General features: G+C 36.5%; 1 protein-coding gene across 1 annotated transcript; it reads left to right on the plus strand.

Annotated features, from left to right (window-relative positions):
* Window positions 1-14,063: 14,063 nt before the first annotated feature.
* LOC114319572 (acetyl-CoA carboxylase 1-like) lies at window positions 14,064-16,078 on the plus strand. Its single transcript, XM_082884952.1, has 5 exons — window positions 14,064-14,141; window positions 14,250-14,366; window positions 14,489-14,563; window positions 15,481-15,537; window positions 15,908-16,078. The coding sequence occupies exons 1-5, from the start codon at window positions 14,064-14,066 to the stop codon at window positions 15,962-15,964; spliced, it is 384 nt and encodes a 127-aa protein (XP_082741078.1). The 3' UTR covers window positions 15,965-16,078.
* Window positions 16,079-27,999: the final 11,921 nt, after the last annotated feature.

Here is a 27,999-nt window from a genome sequence, read left to right on the forward strand (position 1 = left end):
TGCCGAATGGTTTTAGGATTTTGAAGCCATCCGTATCCAGGAAAGTGGCTATTGTATTGATTTGCAGAATGGTCCATCTTCGGCTCTTCGAGCATATCGGAAATTTTTCGCCCCTAGTTCGAAGGGTGCTTCTGTTCTAGCTATGCAAGCTTCTGTTGACGACGTCTGACCTCTTGATCTGACTTTGATGCCTCTTGTTCGAGGGCTGCTTCGAATCTAGCCGCACAAGCCCCACATGGCGGTTGACCGTTGAATGTTCTGAATGGGTTCAAGGCTTGAAAACAACCGGATTGAATCTTGAGGCTGAGAGCGATCCTAGGCTGCACAATCTCAAGAGCGATTCCACATAGGTCTTCACAGGACCGCACAAAACATTTTGTTTTTGAAAGTTTTTACGAAAATGACAAATCGCTCGCACTGAAGATAGTGTGGAACCAGTCTGGATCAAGCTAGGGTCCTTCTCAGTACTCATGCTAACAAGCATGATTTCGGTCATTAAGGGCTTAGCACGCCTCTCTTTCTCTCAAATGGATCAAGGTTTTGTAAATCCTGAGGAATTTCTTCCTCTTCGTTTTCATCACCACAGTGTTCAAAAAGGTTTTGAAAAACTTAGGTTAATGCAATGAGTCAGAGCACAGAAGAACAGGTGAGATGCTTCGCCATTTCATTCGAATCCTCTAACACAACTAGCTCAAAGTAGCAATAAGCACGGAAACCTGATAGCCGCAGCTGTTTCATTCAGATTTCCTGGTTGGAACTGACTCCACGGCAGAGACAGACTCAAAAGAAAACAAAAACGGTGTTCGAGGCAACAACCCCGAAATCACCTGACATTCTATACAAGGGGACTGACACGCTACAACAAGACAGACCCTTAAGCAAAACAAAGAAACTGACTCACGACGGTGAGACAGACTCAAAACAAAACAAAGGACTGACTTGACACCCAAGCCAGAAATTACAAAACTAGCATTCGCAGATGCTCAAAATGCGTGCCAGATGCCACATCCAAAATACGTCGAGGGTTGCCCGCAGGTGGTTCACTCCCCAATCACATACTCGCAGTACCCTCAAAGTCAAACAGCTCGGTAGCGACAGACTTTGCTGAGGCGGGTGGGAGGATTACCTCATTATCGATCAAATCTTGCACTTCATGACGAAGGCGAAAACAGTTATCGGTAGCGTGACCAGTTTGCTGGTGGTACGCGCAGTACAAGGCAGCATCATGTGTGAGAGAGATTCTTCGGGTGAGGCCGAGGCTCGAGGGGTTTAAGATGCCCATTGTTAGCCAAAATTTAAAATGCCCTAGACAGAGGCATGTAGAGAGCATGAAAGACCCTGCGCCCCCGGGGCAGATACTTCGAAGTCTGAGGATTCTTGCTAGACGCACTAGTGAAAGGGTCGGCAGGCACTGCCTTGACTTTCTGATCTTTCCCATGTGCAGAGTTGGGAGCAGAAGGAACTATTCTGGCATGACGGGGCCTATCCCGATTTTCTGCCTGGCTTGAACCGCCTTCAGTTGGAGTGGGGAAGGCATCATCTACAGTCTTGGCCGTGACTGCGAATACCTGTTGCTTATTCATCCCCCCGGCTTTCAAAGCCTCGACTGCCCACAGCAGTTGTTCAATGGGATCGGCATCTGCCTTCATTTCGTTCTTACCTCTGGCCTCAGCCTGATCGAGGGCTTGGGTTGCTACATCAGAACAAAACCCGGCTGTTGTTGACATGCCATTACCGGAGTTTGAAACAGCGTCCGATTGGCTGAGCTCAATCACAATCCATCCCAGTAGCGGGGGGCTCCTCTGGCATAAAATTCCCGACGTACGACGTAGTTGGTGGTGAAGCCGACATCCCATAGACGAGATCAGCCACTGACATCTGAAGGTCGCCAATCATTCCCATCAACTCGAACGTGGTGGGCTCACGAGCTTGATACAACTGGGGTGTCCTAATCGGGTGTACGGCGGGCGACCTGGGCGGATGCGGTACATCAACATCAGTCTCATCCTGTAAGATGATTCCTTGGTCTAATGCGGCTGCCATAACTACAATTTCCTCCGAACTTTGGGTCATCATAAGTCTGCCGAACTTGAACGGTGACTAACCGATCAGATATCTGTCTCGCCTCAATGAGGGAGAACACTGGCTATTCTGTACTCGAATCTCTGAAATGAAAGAGAAAACATGTAACATTTCAGCCCAAACGGAACAAACACAGGCGTAGCTGAACAGCTGTACTCTAATACTGATCACTGTTCCCTAAAATCATTGCCCAAGACACTGAATCGGATATCCGCAGATATAACTATTTCTCAAAAACACTGATATTGATGCCCTCAGGCCTGATAATCAAACCCGCAAACTGATATGTGCATTACCTGTAGAGATACACTCTAAAAAGCACATAGCAAGTAAATGAGAGCAAATACACCCCTATGTTGGGGTAGGGTTTCCCTGTCCTATTTTGTCAGGAGCTAGGGTTTCACTACGCACACAGCGGTTTCAAACAACCTATATCGGGTAAGCAACCTGTCCTAGTTTGGAATGGTCACTATGGATTCCGAGCATGCACTAGGTCAAATGGTCAAAAGGGTGCCCCGGTAAAACTGGGGTTTGTGTTCCCATACTGGCAGAGCCCGCAACCGGTCAGCCTTATGGCATGCTTTGACAAAGTCAAGCCTCCGACAAACCGCTCAGGAATAGCAGATGGCCAATACGATGTCCTAGGCGCACCAATGCACATGCAATCCAAAGAAACACATAAGTGAAATCAAAACAAGATATCACGAGTTCGAGTCAAGCTCTCTAAATAATCCCCAGCAGAGTTGCCAGAAACTGTGGACGCACCCCGCGGGTGGGCCTTACCACAGTTCGGACTCGGTTTGTCACATGGTTCTAAATCTGAACCAAAGAGTCCAACTCTGGCAAATCGTTTTTGAAAATAGATTTTTTTTTGAAAAGAAGTGCCAAACATGGACTGCTTTGCCAGATACAAAGTCGCCACCTAAATATTTTATTTTGGGGGAATTTAGGAAACCCTGACTCGTTTGCCTAAGGCCACGTGTCCATCATCACCAAAGTTGCCTCGGCTCGGGAACTTCGGTACGATTGGGGAAGGTCAGCTATGAGCACCCCCTCTCGCCCGATCCGAAGATCGGCCTCTACTAACCGTGATATCTGATTTTGAAAACTTTATGTGTTCTTATTCCGATTAATTAGCTAATCTTACTATGTGATGCACACAACACAAAGTATAGACTAAATCGTCTAATTTGGAACGAAACATTGCATATCCGTTTGTTTGAAAAATGGTTGAAATTTGCTACTCGCAAGTAGGCTAAAATACAGATTTCAACGAGTTGTTCTAACTCAAACAATCCAACCTTCACCCACAGGCATTCATGCAGTTATATCACATAAGCACTTAGCCACATGGTAAGCATGCTACCATGTTGACATTCACACTCATGCGAGATGCTAAAGCGTAAATGCTCACTTAGTACTCCGTGCCAAAACATTGAACTAGTTAGTAATCATGCATGATCTTAGTTATACAGGAATGCCTAATGTAACACATGCGGGAATGCAACTACAATAGGCTCGGCTTATTCTAAAATGGCATGTGAGATACAACAAACGACATGTATTCAACTTTGGAATTGAAATACGATGCAGTTAGTATGATGCGCCGAGCCCGGTGCATGCAATACTGATGAATGATGCACGCATGCGTAGCATAAGGATGCTAAATTAAGCATGTCCTAATACTAACCATCAAAAGCAGGTAAGTAAAAGGGAGAAAGAAGTCGGGGTTGGAAGACATGCACACACACACCCACACTTATTACAAATATGCCCTCGCTCGGAGGGACTGAAAGAATAATACAGATTTAACTAACCTACAAGCTAATTAAATATTATAGACCAATTAAACTAGTTAAGCAAATTAACTAATCTAATAAAACAGTAAACAGCCTCGGGGAGAGGGCCCAACGCAATGCGTGCTCGGCTCCGCTCGGAAGTCCATTGCCATGCACTAGTTGCCTATGTCCACACTATTTTCCTTCTCTGATCATTGCAAAATTCCCAAGGTGCACTCTATGAACCCTGTGGGATACCACCGGCCAAGGGAAATGGTCACCGGCCAAAGGAAATGATCACCGACCATTGGTTAAACTATCGGCCACCAATTGTTGGTCGGTCAGCACTAAAGATGGTCGGCCGGCCAAATCTTCCTGCAGAATCCTGTTTTGACAGTAGCAGAGGGAAAAACACGGCATGGCAATGCATTCCAAGCAAATGTGTGCACCAAGACATCCCTTATCATGCTTATGACTCAAAGGGACATGGTTCTCGGTTCTCGGACCACCAATCGTGCATTTCGATGCGTGATGGCCCAAGAAACCAAGTTATGCTCTTTGATTTCCAATGACATGCAAATCAAATAAACACATAAATCCCAACCTCTATCATTCTCAATTCAAGAGGCAAGGCATACATGCTCTATGCAATGCAACCTAGGCATATGAGCTAATATGCAACATGAGCAATGCGAACGAGCATACAAGGCATGTGACAATCATGCTAACCAATAAGTATGCCAAATACAATGGGGATGTCCAAGCATGCAAGCAAGCATGTGACTTCATTCAATCATGCCACAGCACATGGGGTAAACATGGAGCAACAAGTTAAACAACCTAAACATGCAACAACACACAAGTATGCAACAACACACATGGTGAGCATGCAACAACATGCGAACTATGGACTTAAACTAATTTGGGCAGCTCTATACTAAGCCCAAAACAGTGGCCAATGCTAAGGGAATGGGCGCCAAATGCACATACAAGCATGCATGCAAACATGGTCCATCACTTAGGCGTCAAAGAGCAACTTCTAAGCATACTTAAAAGAGGCTAAACAAGGGCATATGGCAAGCAATATAAGCTCTCAAAATCACATGAGGATGGTGCCAAACCAGCCTAAACCAAGCAACCAAAGCATGCTAACAAGCCCAAAGCTTGAGGCCAACCAAAAGGCTCAAACCATGGCCATGCCAACCAAGCCACAAAGGGCCAAAGGGACTCCAAAGAACCCCAATGCAGTTCTAAACAAGACCAAAGACACACCTAGATGGCGTCTAAATTGTTTAAACATGGAAGCATATAAAAGAGGCCAAACATGAAGCATAAGACGACAACCTTATAAATCATTAAAGGGACATCAAATGCAAGCATACAAGCATGCCATGAGGACTGAAATGATGCTATAAGTGGTTCTAAGCCACTTACATGATGCAAGAATAGCATGGTAGAAGGTTCGATACTTAAGGCCTACAAGAGGGATTACATGGTAGCTATACAAAGCGAAGCATGGATGACCCAAATGACCAAAAACAGATCTTTAGCATGCTAAAACAAGCATAAAAGCTTCACAAAGCTAAACCAAAAATATGCTAGAAACAAGGCTCAAAGCACAAGGTATGTTAAGGCAATTCATGGCATTACAAGGCATGTATGCTAAGAAAGCATGGTGTACCTAAACCAAGTAAAAACAGAGGTAAAACATGGCAAAATGCTACCAAATACCTATTGAAACATGGCCAACATGAGTTCAAAAATGGTGCTCACACATGAGGCTTAAATGGCCTTTTTCAAGGACAACAAGGAAAGGGGGTGGCCCTCTCCTTCTTATGACCTTAAACCACCATCTTCACCACTGAAATCCCTCAAGATTTCAGTGGTGAGGAGGCCCAAACAAGGTGGTCTCGAAGCTCACCAAAATAGCACAAAAATGGGGCCAAACAAGCCCTAAGAGGGGTCAAACAACCACAAAGCTCAAAGAAACCTGAAACAACTATTTTAAGCAAGCAAAAATAAGACTTTTATATGTTATACACTAAGCTTAAAACTGCTAGCAAGGTAGGAAAAAACACTATGCAAAAATGGGATAAAAAGGGCAAGAATCTTACCCTTGAAGACCTCCTTCACAAGGATCACTCCAGCAGCTTTCTTAGCTCCAAACTAGCTCAAGAACTTCAAGGAGAACCCCTAATGCCTTAGCAACCAAGGTAAGGTGTGATGGTTGGTGTTCTAGTGCAAAACTACGGACAAACACACACTTAGAGCAAAAGAGAGGAAGAAATAGAGATAGAATAGATACACTATGCTAACCCTAGAACCAGAGCTCCTCTGAAAATATTTTGTAACCCTAGAAGAGGGAGGAGAGGCCTTCTCTTTATAGAAGCTCCCTCTTGCAAAGCTTCCAAAGTAAGCTAGTCAAGAGCGAAATCCCTCCATACAAGTGTATGGAGGGGGGACAAAGTGTATGCCAGCGAGCACAGCTGGCATAAAAATATTTACAAAAGCAGATGAACAGTGATCAGCCAGCCAAAAATGCCAAATGACCAAAACAATGGTCGGCCGGCTACAAACATTGCCGGTCGGCCATCACCAATGGCCGGTAGCAACAAAACATGACCGGTGGCCTCAAGCCATGGCCGGTGAGGTGTGGGGATGACCAACAAGTCATTCCCTGCCCTCCGAAGCAAAAACACAAGTGTTTGATGTAAAACCAAACACAAAACAGTAGAGTCGAGAGATCCTGAGGTAAGGCGCGCGGCCGAGACCTCCGGGAACTTAAGACGAACACAAACAAGGATGATCACTGAGTGTTCAAACGGTGACGTCCAAGTCTTGAGGACGGTCAAAAATGGAGTTTCTACAACCATGCAAAAAGCAAGTTGTCTTCAAGATAGCAACGGCGGTCAAATGGAGTACAGAGATACACTACAGAGCTGCGCGAAGAAGGAGGAATCGCAATAGGGTCATCAAATTCAACAGGTCTGTGATGGATTTGCTCCCTTGTTTGGGGTTGGGTTAGTGTTGGCCAAACACCCTAACCAGTTGTTCCAGTAGAAGAGGAGACAGCTTCATCCCACGCAGAAGGTTTTAGAGCAGATGAAGAGCTTCCAAGATCCATTTGGGCAAGTTTTTGGTCTAAAGGCTCATACTTTGCGAAAACCTCCATAACTTGTATAGATGAAGGAGGATAAATATGGCTAATAATTGAATGGAAGTTCTTTCGAGATTGATCATCATCGTCCAAAGCCTCTTTGTATGCTTGATCAATGAAAGATACGGTTTGATTAGCCATCAAAGATGTATCAATCTGTTCGTTTGCACAGGTAGTGAATGTAGGGTTCAAGCAAAATATATGTTCTCTTTTTTAGCTTTCGAAGGTTAGAAATGTAATTCGAGCATGCTAGCAACAATCAATAAGTCTTTACAGAAATTAATAAATGCCAACCAATTAGTCAGACGATTACTTCGAAGTTCTTTTAGCCTCAATGAAAAGGACTTTACTGGTGGCTTGATTTTTTAGGAGAAAATTGAGAAGACTTATTAAGAAAGAAAAGGCGACCAACATTGTCATAAATCAATCTTTTATTAAGTAAACAGGAACTTACAATGGTACCTTCAAACTTTCACAGCTTCGAAGGGGATTACAGTAATAGACTGACTTAGAATTACTCCTAGGAATTTGAAGTGCAGTACAGGAATGCAAAGACTGGAATTTAAAGGACTGGAAAATGTAAAGTAAATAAACTGGTTTCTAGATCTAGTTCTGGGCCCTTCATTATCAGCACTCTCCTCTATTTATAGGCTCTGAAAATAACCGTCGAAGTGGCTGATAACCGTCGAAGTAGGTGATAACCGTCGAAATGATCCCCATAACCACTCAGTATGGCCCTGAACAGTTTGCTCCCACTATTCCACTCCCATGGTTAGGCTTTCCTTTTGAATTTGAATTTGAATTGTAAGCAGCTGTTTTGACGACGTTATCCTGAGTATCTTGACTGTTCCCATGTCTCACGGATCCATTGCCACTGCTATAAGTTGCCATGCGTCTGTTGATGATTGAGGACCTTTACTGATTCTCTAAATTGCCCTTCATGATTCACATGTCAAGCTGCGATAGGTTTGTACAAAATATATAGCCAACATTACCTCCTACACTATTTTAGCCAATACTTGGCAATATTAGTGGATTGATGCTTTTTCCCATGTCCTAGGATGTACATGGTGATTACTGATGATGTGGCTAATAAAATTAACAAAATTGTTCTTATGAGTTCAAAGCACTAAGAATAGGAGATAACCATTTAAAATGCATAACTCGGCTAGGAAAATCCAATGCATTAAAACAATGACAGTATGTGTGCTTCGGTTGTAATCAAACAATGGCTTTTTCATATTCAACTACAACCGAAGCACACATACTGTCATTTTTTTGCGCCTTAAAAAAAACAATTGGCCATCAATTTGAAAAGATAAGCCATTCTCAACCACTTATTTAAATGCATAGGATTTTCCTAGCCAAGTTAATGCATTTTAAATGGTTATCTCCTATTCTTAGTGCTTCGAACTCATAAGAACAATTTGTTAATTTTATTAGCCACATTTTCAAAATTATATTTTGATGTGATCCATAAATCCAAAGTAGGTTTTGGACAACGAAAGTCATGACATAATATAGTCTTGGAAATTCAAATGCTTTGACATTTTCACCAATGTCAAATATTTTAAATCCATCAACAGTAGGTTAATCATCATCTTTAATCACGTTTAGTCTAAGAACATGTTCTTTGGCCAAATAACTTTCATTATTCATTAACAAATGGGGCTGTTTTTCTATTTTAGCCATTAACGGCTTATGAAAATCCTCCATGTGAGTTTTATCATTTCTTGGCCTAATGGGTTGTTCCATTTTAACCATTAATGGCTTATGAAAATCCTTCATGGACATGTTATTTCCATGGTTTGACTTTCTAAGAATGGGTTTTTCAACCCCCTAAGCCTTATATGGAACATCATTTTTTACCATGCTTGGCTCAACAACATGCTTTTTAGCCATGTTATTTTCATAGGTTGACTCTTTAAAAATGGATTTTTTAACCCCTTGAGCCATTGATAAAATCAACTATTTTCTTTTGCCATTTTCAACACCGAAACAATTCTGAAAAAATTCACCAATTCTGGCCATGAAAGCCTCGGTTAAAGACTTGGTAGTGAGAGTTGACAATTTATCATTCCATTGGCGAACTTCTATATCAAGTTCATGAATTTCTCCAATTAAATCGTGTCTTTTTTCTTCCACCAAATAATATTGTAATGGATGGAAGTTTGTTTCATCAAGAATATGGATCTCTTCTTGAAGATCCAAATTTTTTTGTTTACGCCAAAAGATCTCATCTAGGCTATTTTGGAATGGACAAATCCAATTCCTTTTTTATTTCTTACACTTGACGTGCCACTGGGCGTATCAAAAATTGTTAGCTTATTTTTTCTACAAAGGAAAATATCATAAATGCGAGCGTGCCACTAAGGATTGAAAAATTCTTACAGATTAAATTCAAGCCAATTATCAACTGATTGTGTTGATGGTTATTTTGCCTCTATGAAGAGGACTTCAAAATTGCCAGGTGTAGAGAAAAGAAAAATTAAAAGAAGAAAGAGGGAGACAGAGAAAGATGATTGAGTGAACAATCAAACTAACTATTAATTTATCTCTACTCATTTGCTTCGAAAATGAAGTGCATAAAATAAAGTGTAGAGAACTTACCTCTACTCTTATGCTTCAAAAATGAAGTGCATAAAACAAAATCCAGAAAACTAAGTGCATGAAATATAAATGACAAGAAAAGTAGAAATCAATTGTCTTTGATTTGAGTTCTGAATCCTTTACAATGTAGCCATCAATGGCTATTTATAGGCAAATATTTGTAGAAAAAAACTACGTAATAACTACCCTATTCGTCCATCTCCTCCATTTCATCCTCCATGATGTTCCAAAACTTCCTTCAACCTCCACTTCATGCTCTATGTTCTCCATTTTGTTCTCCATCATCTTTCTACATTTCATAACTTCTCATAGTGCCAAAAATATATATTGGCTTTTTTGGCTTTCGAAGGTTAGAAATGTAATTCGAGCATGCCAACCAATTAGTCAGACGATTGCTTCAAAGTTCTTTTAGCCTCAATGAAAATGACTTCAAAATTGCCGAGTGTAGAGAAAAGAAAAAATAAAAAGAAGAAAGAGGAAGAAAGAGAAAGATGATTAAGTGAACAATCAAACTAACCATTAATTTATCTCTACTCCTATGCTTCAAAAAGGAAGTGAATAAAATAAAGTGCAGAGAACTTTCCTCTACTCCTATGCTTCGAAAATGAAGTGCATAAAACAAAGTGCAGAAAATTAAGTGTAGGAAATATAAATTACAAGAAAAATATAAATCAATTGTCTTTGATTTGAATTCTAGATCCTTTACAATGTAGCCATAAATAGGTAAATATTTGTAGGAAAAAACTACCTAATAACTACCCTATTCTTTCATCTCCTCCATTTCATATTCCATGATCTTCCATAGCTTCCTTCAACCTCCACTTCATGCTCCGTGTTCTCCACTTTGTTCTCCATCATCTTTCCACATTTCATAACTTCTCATAACTTTCAAATGAGTAGGTGGGTGTCACATGTTCTGCAATTATATAAATAATAAATAATAATAAAATTGCAAATTTATAGTGCCAACAATAGCCGTACTTAGATTATTGAAAGTATAATGCAAGTAAGTGTGAGGCACCTTTTGAATCCATAGTAGCTTCTATTTTACTTTTCTTTGCTTTCTCTTTTATTCTAGTTGAACTTTAATAGGCATATGCACTTAGAGATACATTTGAAGTTAAATGTCCATCTACACATGATTGTCTTGGCGCAAAAATATTTTCTCTCTTTGATTATCAATCTACCAATATCTCGTTTTAATTTTCTTAAATTTAAACAATTAAAAAAATTTCTATTGGCTAACTTCAATTTAACTATGTAAAAACAAAACTTTAATTAGTCTATGATTGATTTGATAATCTCACATCGGGAAAAAAAGAAAAAGTAAGTTGTCTCACTTATATAAAGTGAAGCTTAAACTCTCATTTAATATTACAGTAATGTGCATGTTTTAGTTCAATATAGTTTAAATTAAAATAAAATTTAAAAGTTTTAATTAATTAATTTTTTTGTAAGTTGGTTGGTCTTTTGACCAAGCCGATTAGGCTGAATCATTTTTGGTTTGACTAATTCATTGGTTTAACCATGATTTAGTGATTGTATCAAAATATATTGGGTAGATTTGTTTGATTCGAAATAAACTAAAGATTCATCTGATTAAAGATTGAACGATTAAGATTGCTTGATTAGAAATACACTTCCCGCCCAAACAATTGTTAACTTTTATTTTATAATCCTACATCGAGAAAAGAAGGAAAAAGTGAATTGTTTCACTTATGTAAAGTGAATTTTATGCTCACATTTAATATTATAGTGTTGCGTATGATTCAATTTAAGACAATTTAAATTTTAAAATTAAAATATCATTTAAAAATTTTAATTAATTAATTTGTGAATAAGTTGGTTGGTCTTTTGACCTAACCCATTATGCTAAACCGTTTTCAATTTGACTGATTCACCGGTTTAACCACAATTTCTCATACTGATTTTCTTAATTTTAAATAATTAAAAAAATCTCCATTGACTAGCTTCCATTTAACCATATAAAAATAAAACTTCAATTAGTCTATGATTTATTTTATAATCCCACATCAGAAGAAGAAAAAAAAAGTGAGTTGTTTCACTTATATACAGTGAATCTTATACTCTCATTTAATATTATAGTGTTGTGCATAGTTCAGTTCAAGACAACTTAAATTTTAAAATAAAAATTTTAATTAGCCTGATTTATTTTATAATCTCACATCGGGAAAATAAGGAAAAAATGAGTTATTTCACTTATATAAAGTAAATATTATACTCCCATTTAATACAAGAAATTGCACTTTTGGCGACTACTTTTTGCGACGACGTCAATTTTTCATCGCTAAAAGTATATTTTTGGCGACACAGTGATCAATTTCGTTGGTAAAAGTATACCTTTACCGACGCAATTTGTTGCCGTCGCTAAAAAGGCATAACATTATTTTAGTGCCAAATTTTTTGGTTGGCGCCAAAATTTCAAAACTTTCACCTACGAGGCTTATGTTTTAGCAACACAATGAGCGTTGCTATTAGTGTGCTTACTTTTGGCGACGACAAATTGGCGTGGGCAAAGAGTTAACCATTTAGCGACGATGACACTATTCGTCGGTAAAAGTTTTGCTAATGGAATAATGTGATTTAGTGATTTGTGTTTTTTATTATAATTTTTGAAAGAGTTTTAAATATTTTAGTTACTGAATTGTAAAATTAAAATAATCATTGAATTAGATCACAAAATGAATCCATTGAGCCCAAACACACTCTTAAGTTGATATGACTAATTTGAGATAATTTAAACTTTTTCAAAGAATATGGTTAGATTATCAATTTCAATATGTTTGTTTTTATTTTTAGAAACTAGTTTCAAATTTTTTTTCCCTAAAAAACTAAAAAAAAAAATTGGGTGAAAAAAAAAACTTATTATTTTTGTATATTTTTATCTTTTAAGTCATAAATACTTTTTTAAATTTTAAAAATATAATTTTGACTTTTATTGCTTTCAAATTATTTTTAATTTTTTCAAAAAAAGAAATCTAATTTTTTTTTTGTTTTTTTTATAATCTTTTAGGTCATAAATACTTTTTAAAATTTTAAAATATAATTTTGATTTTTATTGTTCTGAAATTATTTTTATTTTTTTTTTAAAAAAACAAATCTTAAAATTGTTTTCAATATTTTATTTTATTTTATTTATTTTTTTGGGGTAGAGCAGGTGTTGATCGGCGGTGACATTTCCCTCTTAAACTTCCCTCCTTTTGTTTTTTCCCTCATCAAATCTCCCCAAATCAATCTCCACGATTTCACTCTTGCACATCCTTATCTCAGAATTCATAGTTCTCTCTCCCCCTCGATTTCAATCTTGATTGTAGGGTTTCTGCCGTTTGCTGCTGCCGTGCGAGATCGGTGCTTCAGTCTGCCCTTACAGGTTTGTTCCCTTTTGCTTTGTATCTCAATGCCTCTGCTTCTCTCTCTCAATTTCTTAAATGAATCTATGTTTGTCTATTTTCACTTCTTCTATTATTTAGATTTTGGGGTTCTCTGTGGAGATTTTGGGGTTCTCTGAAGGATGCTTTTTCCAAACAAATTCCATGCTTGAGTTGGGGAAGATGGGGCCTTTACGGGTTGTCCAATACAATATCATTTTGAAATGCAAAACTGAAAGGATATGAAATTTTAATGAACACCTAACCTGAATCCACATCAAACGTTTAGGTTAGAACATGGATTTGCCTCTGTATGAGAGGATGCCTGTGCCCATTCACCAGGAATTTATTCATCTTCTCAGTGGGCCTCTTACTTCAAATATTAATAAGAACCCACAGTGAGTTTTAAAAGAAAGCCAAATGTGTGGGCATACTTTTCTGTTAAGGTATATTTTTCTTTGTAATATTATAGGGGACAATTCTTGAATTCAAAAACTTGTGGCTGACCACCCCGTGATTGTTTGCAGTCTGGAGGAGGCATTCATGAATTTCAGATTCTTAATTTGGTAAGTGGCTTAGAAACCTAATAAACTGGTTAAATCAGATGATATGAATGCAACTTAATTATAAACTAAAACTGTGCTGCTTGTTTGAGTTCTTCCAAGGTCAAATAACTTTTTGACCTTTAGTTTTCTGTGCTCCTTCATGTGACTGTGTCATATATTTATGGCTTACCAATGTATCCCATATGTATTCCCATATATTTGTATTTTTGTGAACTGATACATAATTTTATGATTCCCTAATTAGATATTTGTACAATATATATACGTATCAAGTTTATCTCATGCAACCTTCTGCACTAGGGCATCATGATGATTTGTGTTTATATTTTTAGACAGCTTCTTTTAAAAACTTTCTAAGCAGAGTTATGTTCTAGGTGTATAGATGATTCTATAACTTATTAGTGTGTATGCTGCTAAAACTGAATATACCTCAGGTCATATTTTTGCCTTTGGAGAGTCCAGAGCCCTAGCAATCGCCAACATGGTTCTTGGGCTAAATGAAATTCAAATTCGGGGAGAAATTCGTACAAATGTTGATTACACCACTGATCTATTACATGTAAACTTTCCAAGTTTTGACAATCTGAGCCATCCATAAATCTTTGTTGTATTTATTTATTTATTTTTCTGGACATATATCATCTAACAATGTAGTACATTTTCTCAGGCTTCAGATTATAAGGACAATAAAATACATACAGGCTGGTTGGATAGTAGAATAGCAATGGGGGTTAGAGCAGAAAGGCCACCTTGGTATCTCTCTGTTGTTGGTGGGGCTCTTTACGTAAGTCTTTCCCATTATACCGAAGTTTTAGGTTACTCAAGATTTCATGGTGTGGAGTGCATATCCTACTACTATACTTAATACCACTGATTTTCTTATTGCTTTTTATTTGTCAACCTTAGAAAGCATCCACTAGCAGTGCAGCTATGGTTTCGGAGTATGTTGGTTATCTTGAAAAAGGGCAAATCCCTCCTAAGGTACTGTGCTTTAGAGACCTGTTTTAGGACTGAGTTTAATTGGGAACTTCAAACACTCCTTGGGTTAGGACTTTGGTTCTATACCTGTTCCACTGTTCAAATATGCAAAGATATTTTCTATTAAACAAAATTTAATAAGGCACAATAAATAAATAAAATATATAGTAAATTGTGTAAATCACGTAACTGGAATATATATTCATTTGAAGGTTGGATGCTAATGAATGAGATTGTTTAGAAACCTCAAATATGTTCTCATCTGCTTCAAAGCATGGGCTGAATAATCAGGTGATCAAGGTTAAAAACTGCAGTTTTCGATTTGCAGCTCTTTATGCTCAGTTGCTCTTCTTAGCAGGATGATGAATTGCAGGCATTATATTTTTTTTTTTTCCTTTTTCTGAGGCTAGGAGCTAGTTTGTCAAGTTGATTGCGCTTAGTAAATCTTTCTTGGTGCAGTCATTTTAAGTCTCTTTTTTACACTTGTTTCTGGTTCAGTTTACCATGCAAACTTCAAAGACTTCAAGGTAGAGCTGGTTATGTCTTAAGTGTGCTTAATGTCCAATTTGGGTGGGGTGTCATCTGGCTACAACAAACTTCATCCATTTATTATCATCTCTGTAAGAAAATAACAATAAAAAAAGGGCAGCCTAGTGCAACTGTGCATGAGACTCCCACCACTACGGGGTCTAAAAAGGGTTGGATGTATGTGGTCTTATCCCCACATGCAGAGAGGTTTTATTCCCATGAAAATAAAAAATATAATGCTTGGAAAAAAAATCCAACACAATCAGGGCTAGAATTTCCTACTCCATCAGCTAGAATTTCCTACTCCATCAGCAAGGCATTTTATTTTCTTCACATGCTTGTTTGACCTCCTTATATTGCATAGTTTTCATCTTTAATGCTTTCTTCTACAGGGTTCCTTTGTAATTAAAGTCAAGGGACCAGAAGGATGGTCATGGGATCCAGATCAAGTTAAGTATATTAGTTGTCAACTTGTCAGTATGTAATGTTTCCCATGTAGGATGTTTTCAGTCCTTTGTAGGAGTGCATTTTGTAATTCTGTTGGACCTAAAATGTGAGAGGAAAAAAAATAATTTTCTTGTAGGTTCCTGTCGTTGTTGATCAGGCTGGTTGCAATGCAAATGAGGATATAAATTTTAGATTCACCGGGCATGCTCCGTTGCTTTAGGTTATTATTATTATTATTTTAAATATATATGAAACCTGTGATATTTTATTCATGTTGTCAACTCTCTTTGCATCTCTAGCATTGTTCTTTCTAAATTTATTTGCTTCCATATTGTGCTGTGTATCACTCTCCTAAATTTCCTATATCTGTAGGTTCACCGTGTCTGGAAGAGTTGTGGGATCTGTTGGTGGAGAGAGCTGTTCAAATAAAAATGGGGGTCCATCAAATGTAAATGTTGAGCTTTTATCTCCCACGGGTGATCTTGTCACATCTGTTTTAACATCACCAACAGGAAGTTACTCGTTCACTAACATTATCCCAGGTCTGTAGTTCACTTGCTAGTGACCCAACAAAGGGTCGACTGTTCTAAACTTGTTCTGGAACTTCATCTGAAAACCTCATTTAACCATCTCTAAATAATGTTAATAAGTGTTTTCTGGAAATAATGAATTTGACTTATAGCAAACCATAATTTATTCTCAGTATTCTGGTTTTCTTGTTATTCCTGTAAATCTTACCTGATGCTCTTCTTGTTTTTAATTGTTATTGATTGTCAAGAACATCGGTTCACTGACTTAACATTAGCTGTTCTTGGGTTTAGGAAAATAAAAACTACGTGCTTCACGCCCTGATTTTAATGTTGAAGTTAGAGGTTCTGCAGAGGTCAGATGCTTGTTTTCTTTTCAAAGGCTTTCTATTTCGCCTTGCTACTATTTGTTGTGTGGCCCTCTCCCCCCATACTAACCAAAAAACACACATGTGCACGCCTATATATTTTTGCTTGAGCTGCAACTACATTTTACTTGTTGTAGGTTGAATTGGGGTTTGAGAATGGTTTGGTTGATGACATTTTCTTTGTCCCTGGCTATGATATTCGTGGATCTATAGTTGCTCAGGTAATTTTTCGCACTAATAATTGTTCCACAAAATGCAATTTCCTTGTATTGCTTTCTTATAAAATAAGCTGTGCCATTCTTTTCACTTTCATATTTTTACTTACTTATTTCATTTTATAAAATCTTTGGGAATCAAGTGGGTTTGAGGTTGAAGGTCCCTGGTGGTTTGCGTATTTTATTCCGTGTCACTTGATTAAAAATTTCTTCTTTAATAAATTTTATGTCATTTATCATTTAATTATAAACTCAAGTGTGCATGAACAAGAATGAATATTATAAGCTTTATAGCATTCGAACTGTGAAAATAGAATACTTTCACAGTATTTTCCACATCAATTTGCAATGATTTATCAACAAAATAATTCAAGGATTTATATCGGCATGTGTTTGTGTTTCTGCCATGTGGCGTAGGTGATGGATGCCTCAATGTTTTCTTTTCACAAATTTAAAATTAGTTTCATATAAACAGAGTTGTATTTCTGGATGTAGCAGTTTATTGTTGTTCCGTTTCAGTTGATAAATTGCAGGCTGCTCCCATCTTCGATATGTTATAGTCTCTTTAACCTTCAATTTACCGGAGTTTTCTTTCTCTGGTTATTGACAAACAAGAGTCTTGATAAGTATGCACCCGTGTGTGTATGTGGATACGGATATATGTTTGTTGATAAGTAGATGGATCCTCACTTACCAATTGGGATTTGAATCCTGCATCTTCCTTCTTTGGTGTGTTAGGAGATGCGACTCAAGCTAACAGCTGATGTTATGCACACATCATTGCATTCGTTATTACGACTGAGTACAAGATTGATTTGGTCCGCATGCTTCTACTAATTTGTGTATCAATAGATGTTATTTCCATTACTAGGTGACTTTCTCTGTTTCTGGTTATGTTTGGTTGTTGTTGGTATTTTAATAATGAAAATGCTGAAAATGCACCACATTTCCTTATGCTATTCCTATTACCTTATATGCATAGTGTGACATGTTTAATTGCACAAATGCAATTTTGCTATTGAGTAATGTGGCTTTTTGATAATTTTGTTGTTTTCTTAGTTGCAACCTTGTAAAATGTGAACCTTGGTAGTGGAATACAGTCTTGGATGTAATTCCATTTTCAACAAATGCAGTCCTTAGCTAGCAAAGCCAGTTAATCTCAACCACCCTGTTTTGAGTAAACTGCTCACAGTAGTTGGTTTGACCTTCTTTTCATAGATGCCATGCTCTATTGTTTCGTAACATGGTTTTAACTGTTTGGAGATAGGAGACCCTGCAGATATCTGAAGAACTTGGGTGGACTGATAGTGTCATGCTTTATTATAAAGGTGTGCACATATTTATAGGAATTGAGGTTTGCTGAATTTTGTTGTTTGAGGTATCTTGCAATGTAATGTGCAAGTGAGTGAAACTAATGAATGATCTGTGTCATCTTTTCTTTCTTCTTCTTTTTCTTCTATTTTTCCATTTTTTTTAGGGAGATCCCATCTTAGGGGTTCACATTTATTTATACTCAAATGATATCTCGAGGGTAGACTGTGCCCTTGGCTCTGGTAATGCCCCTGGGCAAAGAAAAGCTCTCTGTCATGCTGTCTCTGATGCAGGGAATGTTCACATTTAAATCAATACCTTGCGGTAATTCCTATGCGCTTGATATCCTACTTTTGCTTAGCTGCATCTTGTATGAACATTCTAATACATACTTAGCTTACACCTGGATAGAAATACTTATTGTTTTTCCTTGAAAACGACCTACGAGACTATTATATATTGTTTTTAAAAAATATATATATATATATATATTTCTGAAAGATGACTAGGTTTTGGCTCCTACCTAGTTTTTGAACTGTTTCAGATGAATGAAACCGGAGCTTTACATTACAATATGTACTGAAAATTTATATTGAATTTCAAAGGACCATATCTGGAAAGCAAAGGAGAAAGTGTGCTTCCATTCATGTTTCTATTTACTTAGTTAGCATTAAATCTTGATTGAGCTTATGTTACAGATTGAAGATGAATCAGTCAGAGATCAAGGCAGAGATACATACTCTACGTGATGGAGGTTTATTGATGCAGGCAAGCATCTATTGTCTCTGCCATTTTCTTCAGTATTCTCTGATGTCTGACTCTGCTAAAATGTGTAGATTCACAATTTAATGTTGCACTATAGTTATGGTCTTATACCTAAACTATCATGAATTGGCTTTTATTCAGCATTGTATATCTCAATATAAGTGCATAACATAATTTTAATTGGTCACTTCAATTTGTCACTATTGGATGGAAACAGTCATGTTATATTTGCAGAGGAAGAAGCTGCCGAAACTCGCCTTCTGATTGATGGAAGGACTTGCTTGCTTCAGGTGATTACAAATATTTTCTTTCCTAATAATAACCAAAACCATACTAAGACTTGAATCTGTTCGATTCTTAAATTACCAGGCACAATTTATGGTACAAGGAGGAATGAAATTCTTTATTCTATGGGTTATTTTATTAATTTACTTGGTAAATTATTTCTGTATAAAATTCTTTCTGGCAACTGCTGCTGCTTTGTTTTTAGCTTGCTGGCTACTGGTGCTGTTTGTCTATTGTGGCTTGTCTGCTGTGTGCTGTTGCTGCCATTTTGCTGATGCATTTCTTCTGATGTTACATGATATCTAGAAGGCTATGGTGCTTGTTTTACAGTCTGAATTTTAATATATTAGTTTATTTGTGATAGGCTCTATTGGTTATCTTGTAATCCTGTTTTGGCTTTGTACATGGTTTTATTATGTTAGTAGGTTTTCTTTTGAGTTGTTTGGGATCTGATATGTGGTCCAGCAATCTCTATGCCTCTATGGTGTAGTTTTGTGTTGGCCCTGTTCCTGCTCCTCATTTGCTCTTGTTGCTTGTGTGGTGTTTGAACAAGTTTTGTCTTGTTGTTGCTTTGGTTTGTTGTTGTTTGTATCTTGTATAGTTGGTTAGCTTCTGAGATATGCCTCTTGTAGTTTTTAATTATTTGTCATTTTAATTTATGACTTATTCACCCAAAAAAAAAAAAAATTCTTTCTTCTATGATTCATTCCATAAAATTCTGACGTTGGTTCCTTTCACTATTCTTTCTAGGGACTACAATTATGATTGCATTTGAAGAAATACATTTATAAAAGCAAGCACTAATTAGGATTGAGAGTAGCAAATATCACCCAAGTGTAGATCATTTCTCTTCAATTCTGAACTAAGAAATATATGACAAATCAAGTATATAGTTCCCCTATGATATATAATGGATACAATCTGTTGGAATGGTCTGGTTCATAATCTGTTCTGTTTTAGCATTGTGGGTGAGCAGCCACTGCATTCTGTCTTTGACCTGGTATATAATCTGCAATGTCCTGGTGAGCAGCAGCAGCATTGGTCTGGCCCTGGTTTTTGCTTTGCTGATTGCTGCTGTTTTGTGGTTTTGTTTTTGCTTTCTTTGGTTGTTCTTGATTGGATATAAACTCCATGCTACAGCTCAACCAATCATGGCATGGAGACAAAAAATCTTCCATTTTCTTTATTAAAATGGTTAGTGGTAACTACTAACAAAATGATCTACAAAAGAGATCTCACATTATTGCACACCAATGAGTGAGTGTGTTTGTGTGTGAGTCTGAAAGAGATAATATAAAAAGAAAAAGAAAAATAGAGAACAACATATAAGTTCAAAGGTTATCTGTTACTCCCATTTTATGTGACATGGAGTTTTACTTGGGAATACTTTATTGTGCATTGGGAATTTCTTTTGATGGAGGAAAATGTTATTTGTTTTGTGATTTCTTTTGAGCATAAATTACTTTCTTGTGAATGAAGAAGCAACAATTTATTTTTTAAAGTAACATATAGAGTTTGTTTTATTTATATGCACGGTCATTATATTCCTATTTTCAACCTTGCAGGCATGGAGTTGGTCAATATTTACTCAAAAAGTGGAGGAACTTAAGAATCAATCAGTTGTCTATGTGGGAGTAGATGGTACTCTAGCAGGTCTTATTTATGTTGAGGATCAGATCCAAGAAGATGCTAGACATGTTGAATCCTTGCATAAGCAAGGTGTCAGCCTATATATGCTTCTGGGGACAAAAGGAGCACTGTTGAATATGTTGCATCTGAAGTTGGAATTCCAAGGGAAAAGGTAAGAATTTTATTTTTTTCATTCATTCCTATTTAGGCCACTTCTTGATGAGTAAACACCTGAATCTCAGGGTTGAGGAAATCTAACCTTTATAAATATAATTGTTAAATTCAAGAGCAGAGTGGGACTTACAGACCCTACTATGAAGACAGTGTTTATGAGTTCTATATTAGATAAAGGAAGAAAAATTAGAATGAAACACAGTGAGACCAGCTAAGGTAGAAACTACTTCTGAAGATGGGAAAGAGCCAGCTTATATAACCTCCAATTGCTTAATTTGAAGGATCATGGTTTTTAGTTGAGAATAAAATTCTACTTTTCCTTCACTGTTAAATTATTGTGGAAATTCTTTATTTGTTTACTTTCTCAATACATGAGAGAATCATGGGCTGTAATTATTTGTTTAACACTCCACATTTTATACTTACCATTACACCATTAGGAGCCCTCAATAGTAGCTTCTGGTTGGAGTCTCTAAGGTGTGGAAATGGTTGGTGATTATTCAAGCTTGTTTGGTGGATACTTTTGTGCCATGATGCTGTGTTGCGTTGAATCTGGTGCTGATTGGCTCTGTTTTGTGTGCTTTGCCTTTGATGCTGCGGCTTTTGATTGATGCAATCTGTTTGTCTTGATTTCTGATTTGGTTGAGTTGTTTTGTTGCTAGTTTTGTTTGATTTGTTTTCTGACTGTTCTGGTAAATGAGGTCAACTACTGTGTCAATTCTGATTTTGTTATATGATTTTGTTTGGGTTGCTGAGTTGAAATGGTTTTCTGAACTGGTGATGATCTGTGTTGAATCTGTTTGCTGATCTGCTATACTAATCTACTATTCTTCTGTTGCTGCTGTGATGTTGCTGCTGTTGCTGAGATGCTGTGGTGATGCTGCTGTGATGGTGTTTGTTACGATGAGGTGCTGCTGTGTTGTTGTTGGATGTTTGCTGGTGTTGATGTTTGGAAGGGTGCAAGACTTTTTGTCCAATCTGTAATAGATCAGGTTTTCATTAATGGGGGTTGTCATTAGGTGTAAGTTCGGGCAACTGCTGGTGTTTTGGCTGGAAGGGTATGGAGGGGGTATTTTGTGTGATTTCATATCAATGTTATTAGTTTGTTATAGTGATGCCTGAGGAATGCCTCTTGTAAATCTGTAAATCTTTTAAAAAATTATAAATGAGTTTCAATTATTTTTGCCGCTGCAAATTTGTCGTGGTTAAAAAGTGAAGCTAATGTGTTGCTAAAAGTTTATTTTTATCCACTCATATTCTGTTGCTATAAGTATATTTTTGCCAATGTCAATTTGTCGTTGCCAAAATTAATGCTTTATCGACAAACAAATTGTCGGCAAATGGCAACATTTACCGATGTAAATGTGTCGCTAAAAGTTTACTTTTGCCCACTCTTATTGTGTTGCTAGAAGTGTATTTTTTACCGATGTAAATGGCAACATTTACCGATGTAAATGTGTCGCTAAAAGTTTACTTTTGCCCACTCTTATTGTGTTGCTAGAAGTGTATTTTTTACCAATGTCAATTTGTCATTGCCAAAAGTAAAGCTTTAGCGACAAGCAAATCGTCGGCAAATGGCAACATTTACCGACGTAAATGTCTCGCCAAAAGTTTACTTTTGCCGACGCATATTTTGTTGTTAAAGGTATATTTTTTGCCCATGTAAATTTGTGTCGCGGAAAGTGCCACACAATCATCATATTTGAATGACTTTTACCAACGCAAGGTAAATTGCCGACGAAGGATGAAGGCTTTTACCGACGACTATGTTCGTCGCTAAAGGCATTACTTTTACCAACGCAATGATAATTTCGTCGGCAAAAACTTTTGCCAACTCACTTTTGGCTACGGGTTGCCAACGTAGCTTTGTGTGTCGGCAAAACTCTTTGCCAACGAATTTTTCCTTTTAGCAACATATTTTGTTGCGTTGCGAAAAATGCAATTTCTTGTAGTGATGCCTCGAATGAGGTCTACTGTGAATGGCTCAAATGAGTTGGCGGTCCCTTCTTGCAAGCGTCGGCCACTTGCACCAAATCCTGTATAGATTTCATGCACCTAGAAACCGAAAGAGAAAACAAATCAGAAAGAAAAAGAAAGGTTTCAAGCTGAACAAACCCCCGCATTAAAGATTCCATTCCTTTTTCAAGTCCTTTATTCTCTTCTTTTTTCTCATAACACAAGTAAAGATGAATCAATAACAATGTGTCAAAAGCACTCTTTTAAAGATTCTATATATATATATATATAAATGTATGTACCAATTTATTTTATTTTTTTCTTCATAGGCTTTTTCATAGTAGTTTCCATCACAATTGCACACAACATCTCTTTCTCTATTGTGATCCCACCTTTCCTCTTCAATCTTTTAAGCAGATTTGCTCGGTATGGTAATCTGCAACCCATTAATCATCACCCACACCACACCCATCATAAAATACTCATTATTCAAACCATTCCATTTGGTACCCATCACACCATTTTATCATTAAACAAACAAATCAAATCAACAGAGGTCTCTCTCTATCTCTGCAACTGTTAATGTGTTTTGAATAGAGGAGAGAGAGAGAGAGAGAGAGAGAGAGAGAGAGAGAGAGAGAGAAGAAAGACAGAGAGAGAAGAAGCCACAAATCAAACCAACCCAACTCTTTCTTTGTCCTTCCAAATAGTTTTGCTATTTTGCTCCTTTTTTTATGGTGGATCTGAAGTCTCTCTCTCTATCTCTGTAACTGCTAATGGGTTTTGAATAGAGGAGAGAGAGAGAAGAAGGACAAAGAGAGAAAAAGCCACGCATTTGTTGAGATTCGACGCATTCGAGCCTCGAAGTGTCGAGGCACTAAGCATTAATCCATTTCATATTGTAGTATTGTGCATGTTTTTAGTTCAAGATAGTTTAAATTTGAAAGTTTTAATTAATAAATTTTTGTGTAAGTTGGTTGGTCTTTTGACCTTGACGATTAGATTGGATCAGTTTTGATTTGATTGATTCGTTCATCTGCAATTTTATCGATTTTATCAAAATATATTGGTTAGATTCGTTTGATTCGAAACAAACTAACGATTGAACGATTAAGATTACTTGATTAGAAATATACTTTTTGCCCAAACAATTGTTAACTTTAATTTTATAATCCCACATTAGGAAAAGAAAGAAAAAATGAGTTGTTTCATTTCTATAAAGTGAACCTTATTATAGTGATTCCGGTTTTGACCCATCACTTACCGTATTCCGGGCTCGGGTTGGTATGGTTAGAATGGTTATTCATATCTTGTCTCCTTTGTCTTTCCCTTATTTTGGCTATCGAGTTATAATTGTACATTTGGAACAGGCTGGTTGCTTGTGTTTCCAAACTTGTGATGCCCAGATTTTGGCTCTTCCGCTCGAGCAGGCTTCACAAATTTTGCTCCTTCGCTCGAGCGGCCATTCTTGTGCTCGAATGGGATTTGTCAATTCTCAGTATTTTTGCAGGTCTGAAAATACTGGCACAGTGCATTGGATACTCAAGCATCTAGTCTCACGCTCGAGTGGGTTCCTTCGCCTGTAAAACTTCTGAAAGAGCGTATCCCATGCTCGAGCTCTTCTTTTCACACTCAAGCAGACCTTTGTGTCTGACGCTCGAGCATCACTTTCCACGCTCAAGCGGACTGTGTGTATAACACTCCGTGAAGATGTCATTTTGAATCACTTTTTTTGTTCTCTCTCTCTCTCTCTCTCTCTAAAACTTCCCAAATATCTAGATCTTGAGTTTCTCTCTCTAAAACTCAAATTCTCTCTTCGATTTCATCTAGATCCGTTGGGATTTCCACCCTAGTGCCTTTGAGAAAAAGGTAGAGCGCTTCAAGATCTTCATTTTGATCCGAATAGAAGTGGGTTTCGGTGTTCTCGGTGTTTCACTCTTGCTTGGCTCGTCTTCACTCTTTGAGGTAGTGATTTTCTACACTCTCATATGGTTTTTAGCTTAGTTATTGGTGATTGTGTAACAATGGTGGGATTTGGGAGTAGTTTGATCAAACCTAGGGTTTGGGGTGAAATGAAAAAGAGGGGTTTTTGGTGAATATGAAGTAAATGAGTTTGGGGACTGAAAATATGTTCATGCTGTGTTAAAATGGTGGATTTTGGTACTTGGGCTGATATTTGGAAAAAGGGGTTTTTGCCCTAATTGGATCAAATTGTTATTTTCTATAAATAATTGAATTTGTCATTGAAAATGTGAAATTAGATGATCTTTGATATAAATGGTGGAATTGAATATGTATTATTTCACACCTTTGGAAGTTTTGAATAAACTATCTGTTTGAGATTAAATATCTATTTAGAGATAACTGTATTGGGCTATCGGTGAAGGATAGCTTTGACTGTTGTAGAAATTGCATGTGGATTAGATGAATTGAAACTAATCTGTTGATGATTGTTATTGAATATAATCATGCTTCAAATACATGTATATATATGATTGTTTGAGAGGAGAAAGGGGATGGACTCCATTGTTTGAGAGGAGAAATTGGATGGACTCCATTATAATTAAGTTGGCTGGAGTGTCCTGGATGATAGTCTCGAAATTATATATGGGTGCCTAGCCCATGGACGAAATATCCATAAAATGGCAAACATAGTACTTGTATAGCCTACATTTACATGGGTCCATTTGACGGTTGCACGCGGACGAAATATCCGTGAAATGGAAGTTTGAAGTGTTTACGTATATGTGTTGTATGATTTGAAAATAATTGAGTTCTAGCCTCAGTTTGGTTGTTGAGAAATAATGAAATTGACTTATGAATTGAGAAAGATTAGTGAACGGAATATGAATTGAAGGAAAATGGGTTAAGATTTGAATATGGCATCTTTCAAATATATAAATTACTGGATGTTTTATCCCAAGACGTTGTATATGCACTTTGTACTTATATCTCTACTAAACCCCATATATTGTGTTAGATGATTCCTACTGGGCTATGGCTGACCCTATTTGGGAAAAAAACATTTTCATGTAATGATGAAATGCCTCCACCAAGGCAATAGCGTTGGAGGAATTTTCTAGAGCAAGAACTTCTTATTTTGATTGTAAATTTTTGTAAAGCCAAGGGCTTAAGATGTAATGAGCGAAACACACTTTTGTTGTAACCAAGTCAAGGCTTGGAAAAGTGTAAGCCAATAGGGCATTTACTTATGTTAAACTCTTTTGTATCTTTAACTTTCATGTAATGAAAGAATTAATTACTCTGATTTATACACTTATTAACATATGATTGGGTTGTATTTACTATGTCATTTTGGGGGCATGACACTTATACTCCCATTTAATATTGTAGTGTTGTGCATATTTCAATTTAAGATAGTTTAAATTTTAAAATTACAATAATATTAAAAAGTTTTAATTAATTAATTTTTATATAAGTTGGTTAGTCTTTTGACCTAGCCAATTAGGCTGAACCGTTTTCAGTATGACTGATTCGTTGGTTTAACTGCGATCTTATCAGTATTGTCAAAATATATTGGTTAGATTTGTTTGATTTGAAAAAAAAAAAAACTAAAGATTGACCTAATTAAAGATTAAATGACCGATATTGTTTGATTCGAAATAAACTTTCCGCCCAAATAGTTGTTAAACTTTATTTTTCACAATCTCACATTGAAAAAAGAAGGAAAAAATGGGTTATTTCACTTATATAAAATAAACTTATGCTTCTATTTAATATTGGAGGGTTGTGCATGTCTCAGTTGAAGGTAGTTTAAATTTTATAATAAAATAAAATTTAAAAGTTTTAATTAATTAGTTTTTGTGTAAGTTGGTTAGTTTTTGACCAATTTTAAAGATTTTATCAAAATATATATATTGTTTTATTTCTAAAAAGTATCTTTAAGTTTTATGACAAACTTTAACATAGAATAAATTAAAACTAAAAAATTTATAAAATGAAATTTATTTTTTATTTTATCATAAATATAATTTTTTTAATTTATTCTATTTTTTTCATCCTTACAAATTAAATTATGACATCTATTTGTTATTGTGAATTTAGAATATACAATTAACGACATAACATGTAATGCCCTAACTTCCGGACCATTAATAAATCAAATCAACCTCGAATTTAAAATTCTAACTAATTAACAACCTCAAAATACAAATTGGCTCTAGAATGATTACAAAAATGTCTATAATTTATAATTTATACAAATTTTCAAAAACAATATATAGTAATGGGCCCAAAAAACTCCAACTCAATAATTCTTTAAATGTTTCAACTCTAACCGCCACTAAATTTGCTCCACACTAGAAAAATAAATTAATTCAAGAAGTATTCGATATGACAGGAATAGCAATGCTCGGATAGAGAATAAATCAATAGAGATTCAACAATTTACGACATGTGGTAAACGATTCGATTCAAGATACCAAGCAATTTACCAAATTGCACAAACAAGTCAACTCAACATATGATAATTTATCCATGACCAAATACCCGGTCCTACTCAGTACATGACCAGTGACCGGACTTACCCACCTTACCTAAGCACAACCGCTTGTCTGGGCTATTCGTCCAAGCTATTGGCAAGATCCACTCAATCCATGTACGGAGCATTTTCACGTCATTTAACCAGAAAAATCAATACTGACTACACAGAATAACTTCACATAATTTATCAAATAACCAGGATAATCAAGAGAAGTACAAATGAGAAGTAATTAAAATAAAAACTCTTTGCAAAGAGATTTAGAGAAAACATATTGTATACCACTGGAATTATCTCAAAATAATTCCATGGCCACTTGATGCAAAATCCCTCCAACACCAATACTTTTAATCATCCACTATATCACCATAAATCTCTAAAGGTTGTGAATCAAAAAGGTATGTAAAGTTTAACAAAATCTACAACTCTTTTCTTAAATAAAATGCTAACTCTCACCCTAAAAATTCTTAATCTAAACTCTAAATTTTGATCATAAAAAGAGAGAGAGAGAGAGAGAGAGAGAGAGAGAGAGAGAGAGAAGAAAAAGAAGAAGAAGAAGAACCATAGAAAGAAGTTGAGAGGATAAGTTCAAATCTATAGGAAAAATAAAGAGTAGCCTCCAAGTAAACTTGGAGGGAAAGAAAGATAATTTACTTGGAGGCAAAGAAAGGTTGCTTGGAGGGAAAGAAAAGAACCTTCGCTTTGAGCCCAAGCAAACTAAAATAAATAAATA

Source organism: Camellia sinensis, chromosome 8, assembly GCF_055761805.1.
Source record: "Camellia sinensis isolate YWXY chromosome 8, ASM5576180v1, whole genome shotgun sequence".
Taxonomy (NCBI): Eukaryota; Viridiplantae; Streptophyta; class Magnoliopsida; order Ericales; family Theaceae; genus Camellia; species Camellia sinensis.

Excerpts from the sequence above, each read along its gene's own strand:
- LOC114319572 (XM_082884952.1), top strand. The coding sequence starts at position 14,064 with ATGGTTCTTGGGCTAAATGAAATTCAAATTCGGGGAGAAATTCGTACA. Across the intron at positions 14,367-14,488 it reads TTGTTGGTGGGGCTCTTTAC|AAAGCATCCACTAGCAGTGC; the intron begins GTAAGTCTTTCC and ends TGTCAACCTTAG. Across the intron at positions 15,538-15,907 it reads GGTCATGGGATCCAGATCAA|GTTCACCGTGTCTGGAAGAG; the intron begins GTTAAGTATATT and ends CTATATCTGTAG.